Here is a 6203-nt window from a genome sequence, read left to right as displayed (position 1 = left end):
CGCGGCGGCGGGGCTGGGCTGGGCCGGGCCGGCAGCGGCGGCGGGCGCGGGGCTGGCGGGAGCGGCTGCCCGGCGCGGTGCCCCTGCCCGGGGTGAGCATGGTGCCTTAGCGCTGTGGGGCTATGTCGGAGGCGGCCCGGAGCCTCCTGCAGCGCTGGGGCGCCAGCTTCAGGAAGGGCACCGACTTCGACTCCTGGGGGCAGCTGGTGGAGGCGATCGACGAGTACCAGATGTGAGTGCGGGGGCGGGAGGCTCCCGCCGCTGCCCCGCCGACCGGTCCCCGCCACACGGCCCCGGGGCCCGGGCGGGCACGGGGGGAGCGGCCCCCGGGCGGGGCAGGCCAGGGGGGATGGCTATCGCCGGGCCTAGGCCGCGGCCCCCCCCCCCCCAGTGCCCCGCCGTTGCCTCAGGCGCGGGGCCGTCCCCTGAGGCGGGGCGGGGGGCTCGCCCGGAGCCGGCCCGTCGTTCTGCGGGGGCGGCAGCCGGCTGGCGTGGAGCTGCGGGGCCCCGACGGGGCGGTGGGGTGGCGGAGCCCCGTGGCTACGGGCGCCGGTGTCCCGGGGTACCCTCGTCCTGTCCCGTCGTCCTGCTTGTGGGGAAGGGGGGGGGACGGGACCCGGCTGAGGCAAAGGGGCTGCCGAAGCGTCAGCCTCATCCCCAAAAAACCCCCAGACACCCCTTCAGGGCGAAAATCGGTCCACTGCACGCTCGCGTGTTTCGCCCTCGATGAAACCGGGGTGGGAGAGCGGGGAGCCCGCTGGTGGGAGGGCAGCGGCTGGCGCGGCCCCGGTTAGGCTGGGTGGGACCACGCTGTCCACGAATCCCTGGGTTTCAGACAAGCGTTGGCACTGTTGGTGGTATCCTGAGAAACACACCTGGCAGCCTTGGTCAAACGCTCTCCTCTAGTGCTCCGTTTCATCCTCCGTTCGAGGATGAAAGCTATTTCCTTGTGATCTGAGTGTTGCAGCCTAGGTTTCTTACAGTGAATTTTCTGGAAGAAGCCCAGAGGGTTTGCGCTTGTTCACCAAGAGAAAGTCAGGCGAAGAGATGCTCTCTGAGAGATATTCTAGCGGTGTTCAGGGCCATTCAAGTTATGGGCTGTAACCATCCTGGCTACCAGTTCAGTTGCCGTTCAGAGTAACTAGACTACTGGCCGGATACAACGTAGCCATGAGATGCTATAACCTCATCATTTCGTTCACTTCGCCAGACAGGATGGTGCAAGTTTAGTCATATGGAGTTTGCTGATGGTCTTTAGAGCAGGGCAAGCTGTTGCTACAAACCTTGGCACAGGGGTGAAAAGAAGTTCTCTTCTAGATTTGTATCTCAGAAGAAAAAAACAGTCATGGCAAAGTAAAAGAAGATAATTTTAGTAACTGCCCTGACGTGGGCGTCTACGAGGAGTCCAGTAGGACCCTAATGCTTGAAACCATTTTGGCAGTCTCAGCAGTCTGTTTCATGTAGTGAGGTTTCTTCGGAATGAAAAGTGTTCAGGCTTCTCGTTCTGAGCCCGCTTCGTTGAGAAGTAAGGCCACTAAACATTTGCAGATAGTCCAGTTTGAGTGTTGAAGTATAACTTTTGTTCCCTTGCTCCCGGCATCGGTTGTGTCTGATGAGAACTGAGGTGATCTTCGTGCCCTTGCTTTATTCTGACTTTGGAGCAGTGTGATATCTTTGTAAGAAAGCTCCCTCTTGGGTAGTGGTATTGTAAGCTGCTCTTGTAAGTATCATTGGGGAGTTTCTACCGAATAGAGTAGTGGTCAGTAGATGAACGCTGTGGTTATGGAAGGGAGGAGAAAGGGGAGAGAAGATCAAAGGATTACAGGGACATATTTCCTAGGGAGGAGCAGAACCTCTTCAGTGTGTATATCTGCTTCTTGTAGATATAGCAGGTAAATTAAAAACAGTTTCAGTCTATAGGGTAGAAGCTGTAAATAAAAAGCACAGGGCAAGGTAGTTACCTGTAGCTCTGGAGAGACATAACAGCATGGCTTTATGCCACTGCCTTCTCAAATGGCAACCTGAGATGGGATGAACAAGTGTCTTGCTGCAGTTAGCCAGATGCTGCTAACGGCGGTAAAGTCTCTGCTGGTCATCACAGGAAGACTGGGGAGAAGCTGTTATGGTGAGTTTCCTGACACTGAGAAAGATCTTCCCAAATCTCCGTTAGTTCATTCCATGGATTTAATGGCTGCTGGTGTAAAACACAATTATTCGCCTCCCATGTCCAGGGGACCTACATCTGCTCACGTCTCTGTGTTACTCCTGGAAGCGCAGGAAGCTTGGTGGTAAGATTGGCCCTTGTTTATCCAGCCACTTACTTGCACAGGAGCCCTCTGAGCTGTCGGCAGTGCCTTCCCTGTTGCGTGTTCCATCTGTGGAACTGGGTCTGATCTGACTTTGAACCAGCTTCAAGTGGGATACGAGATGCGTTTGTTTGGATTAGGGTGGGTTTTTTTGTATTGGTGACAAATGGGAAGAGGGTTGTGTTACTGATGCTTGCAGGAATGTTAATACTGTGATGCTGGCTGTTGTGTGTGGCATATTGCTGCTATGGTGATCTGTTTTCTTAAATCGTTACTTTTCAATGCCCTTTCTGTATTTCCCTGGTGTCATATCAGCAAGGCGGTAGGGAGAGAGTGTATATTTGGGTTCAGGAGTGTTTGTGCTTTGCTTTTTCTCAACCACCATCTTTTCCCATTTATCAAGGGGCATAATGCTCCTGAGTTGTGCAGTTAAAAACTACAGCGGCCTCAATATTTGTGTCCTTTTGATAGAGCTTATTTTTAGGAAAAGTAAAGGAATAGTTGACTTCTGGTTTTTGTTTCTGACACAGGCTTTGATGGTAATCTGTTTTGGTGTATGCATCTGTGTGTGTGTGTGTATTTTAACCCCCCCAAAAAAACAGGCTAATGCCCACTGCAATGGCGGCAAGAGGCTGAATCTTTTTAACAATGCAAACTTGTGCGATTCCAGATGGAAGCACGTTGTGATGCCCTGAGTACTGCTGCTGTCCTTGGGTTTCCCTTCAACCCCCTGTTCCCCCTCTGCTTTTTAGAAAAAAAAAAAAATTACAGGGAATGGCAACAATTGCCCAGAGGTCTTGCTTGTTTAATGTTCTCCTTCCTCCCCGGACGGAAACTGTAACTCTTCCCATAGCTTCCCTCTAGCTTCCTTTCGCTTTCTGGAGCTGTTTACTTACAGCTACTTTCCAAACCCCTTGGTACTCCTGTCTCTGTGCTGACAAGGGGTGGGGTGATGTCTCTGCTCCTCCTGGGATGATGACAGGCGCGAATGTGAGCTGATACACCCGGCAGCCTGGGCCAAGCTGCCCTGCGCCTGGCTCCCAGTGCTGGGAGAGCTGCGGCCATCGCCTCGGGTGCCTGCGCCGCCCGGCAGTCCGACCTGCCTCAAACGCTCCACCCAAAATCGTGTGGGCTTGTACCGCAGTGGGTCTTCACAGGGGGTATGGTCGGTTGTCAGAAAGTAAGGGGATGAGAAGAGGGAAAAGGTCAGTGCTTATAAAAGAGGCTGTTTGCTAGAAGGACCTTCTCACTCCTTCTGCCTTCACGATACATTATATACGTAGTCTTTCCCACCTTGTATACTTTGGGTTGCATACTTTGTCCATCTTCTGGGCTTTTTTTTAAGTATGGCCTACCACAGTTATAGAAGTCTTTGTTAAAAAAAAAACCCAAAACTATTTGGAATAGCAGCCAGTGGACCTTTTGACTGACACATTTTCTGGAGACTGGGGGATGTCTGTGTTTCTGTGTTGTGTTCCCACTCCACAATTTTCTTTCCCTGCCCATCCAGATTAGCAAGGCATCTACAAAAAGAGGCGCAGTCTCAGCACAACAACTCGGAATTCACAGAAGATCAAAAGGTGAGTGTTGTTGTCTGCTCGGTCAAGGAGCTTGACTTGTAGATGTTGATATGTACTATGGTTCTTTGTATCTTGCAGACCAGAGCCTTATGAGACCTTTTTTCCTCCCTCGATATACACAAACAGAGAGCCCAGCATGGCTGAAACAGTTGCTGTCACTGGATGTGACAGATGCTTTGCTGTGTAATATTGAATATCGTGCATGCTGGCCAGAGTCCTTCATAACCTGGGTGTTTCTTTTTTTGGGTGACCTTTTGATAACTTGCTTATACAACTTTAGCACAATTTATGTTGTGAAGTCTTAATACAAAACATCTTGAACTGCAGACATGGAGGGTATGTGAGGAGGATGTTAGCTTAACATGTAACACCTGACTGGGAAGGGTCCTGGCAGAAATACTCCCTACGAGTCTCTTAGAATGTTACTTGTTTAAAATCTTTCAAAATACTGAAATTATTTTACTCCTTCCTCCCTCCCCTCAGTTGAAAAGGCTGTTTCTTGTCTCAGCATCATGTTAATGCAATTCTGAGACAGGATTTAAGGGAAAAATGCTAGCTGAGGTCTCATACACTCAAGCATTTTCAGGAAAAAAAAAAATCTTTTGAGATACGAGGGTATGCTAAATTTTTGTGTCTTATTTAAAGGCATGGTTGTTTTAGGAATACTAAATTAGAGAACCCCTGTATTTCCAGATTTCCAAGTCATAAGATCAGTTGTTTGAGCAATGGCGCTGCCTGAAGATTGACATTTGCTAGCCCAGAATCCCACCTGTGGTAATAGGGTGCTAGTGTAATGGGATCTGTGTTTGGAAATGTTGGTCCTGAAAACAAGTCCCGACTACAGAAAATGGAGATTAGCTTGATGTGTTTCAAGAAACTCATTGCAAAGAAATACGCTTTTATGTAGAGTCTGACAGTGGTTTGTAGCTGTTTCCTCAACATGTACCTATAAGAAAAGCAAAGAGCTGGTCTTTCATGTTCTGTTTACCTTCTGCAAATAAGGCTTGTGATCACCTTAAACTGTCATAATCTTGGAGGAGGATTTGGCGGACCTTTCCTGACCTGAAGGTTTGGGAGCCTTGTTAATGTTGGACAGCTGTTTGATCTTTGATAGCTTCTGCTCGCTTATGCCTTGCTGGTAGCTTTCTCCGTCATTCTCAGCTGTAGTCATCTTTGTTGCGTGTCCCCGCTCTGTGGATATTTTTGAAAATATGGTTACTTCATGAAGGTGAAACTGTTAATCTCGCTACTGGAGGCATCATCTCCTGTCACTGTGGGAACCAGAGCCACGCAGGGCTTTGCTTCCAGATGTTCCTTGGATCTTGTGGAAAGGACTTTGGACCAGATTGTGGAAGTGAGTGAGGTCAGCCATGAGGGGAGGCCTGGGGGCTCAGGAAGCAGAGGTAACTGACCTCAGATGTTAGATGCGCAACTGCAATCGTGTCTTAAGGCGACAGTCTTCTGAAAAGAAGTAGTAAGGAGTGGCTGTTTTGAATCCTTGCAGAGTGATACCTGTTTCTAAAGCTGACATAACTTACAAAAGAGGTTGACATATCCCTTGCTTTTTTTTTTTTGCACGTCAGTAAGGGGATGATGCACTGAAGCTTTGAGCCTGGTTATTAAATGGTGGTGCCTATTTCATTAGCCACATACACAACTGAATTCCCCAGTGTTTTGGTGGGAGAATATTCGTTTTCCCTCCTCTACCATGAAGAATGCTAGTCACAATGAAAATAAGAGTCTTGCTATTGCTTTGAAAGAAGCACTTAAAACTCTGTACAGCAAAATCTTTTAGTGTGATGTTAAGCTCCTTGCTGTTCTGGTCTTCCCTATTTCTGCAGGAGGTTGGCCAGTATCATCCAGAGATCATGACCAATTACTGTCATTGCTACTATCATTCACTTGGCGGGTAGGAGCAGTGTTTAGCACACTTCTGGGTTTTCAAGCGATTTGGTTAAATAGAAATATATCTTCTGTCTTGCCACTCTTCAAAAACTTACATACCGAAGCAGCCACTTCTGCTCAACTATGTTTCTGCAAGTACAGCACACTCTTTCCTCCTGGTTCCAGAAAGTCTCTTTCCCTAATGCCTTGTCTTTCTGATGTTCTCTATGTCATACAAGAGCCACCTCTTATTTTTCCGAATGTAGAACAGTGTGTAAACTTCAGGGTTTGCTTGTCTGCTATCTGGGCAAGGCTGTGCACAGAATTTCATAGACTGGAGAAGGCAAGGCTGTGAAGCTAATGGTGATTTCCAGTTGCTTGATCTGCCCTTATTCCAGTCTTTGTGTAGCTTTACAATGAGCTGTTTTCCAAA

The 6203-nt window shown here is 48.9% G+C and overlaps 1 protein-coding gene across 2 annotated transcripts in view; it reads left to right on the top strand.

Annotated features, from left to right (window-relative positions):
* The first annotated feature begins 18 nt into the window (after positions 1-18).
* AIDA (axin interactor, dorsalization associated) overlaps positions 19-6203 on the top strand; it is a 28439-nt gene continuing 22254 nt past the window's right edge. For both annotated transcript variants that reach the window (XM_075413049.1, XM_075413048.1), the window contains exons 1-2: positions 19-232; positions 3817-3886. In XM_075413049.1, coding sequence (XP_075269164.1) covers positions 123-232; positions 3817-3886 — 180 coding nt within the window. In that variant the 5' untranslated portion in view covers positions 19-122. The remainder of the gene's footprint in view (positions 233-3816; positions 3887-6203) is intronic.

Source organism: Opisthocomus hoazin, chromosome 2 (assembly GCF_030867145.1).
Source record: "Opisthocomus hoazin isolate bOpiHoa1 chromosome 2, bOpiHoa1.hap1, whole genome shotgun sequence".
In the NCBI taxonomy this organism is placed as follows: Eukaryota; Metazoa; Chordata; class Aves; order Opisthocomiformes; family Opisthocomidae; genus Opisthocomus; species Opisthocomus hoazin.
This window is presented reverse-complemented; position numbering and strand designations above follow the sequence as displayed.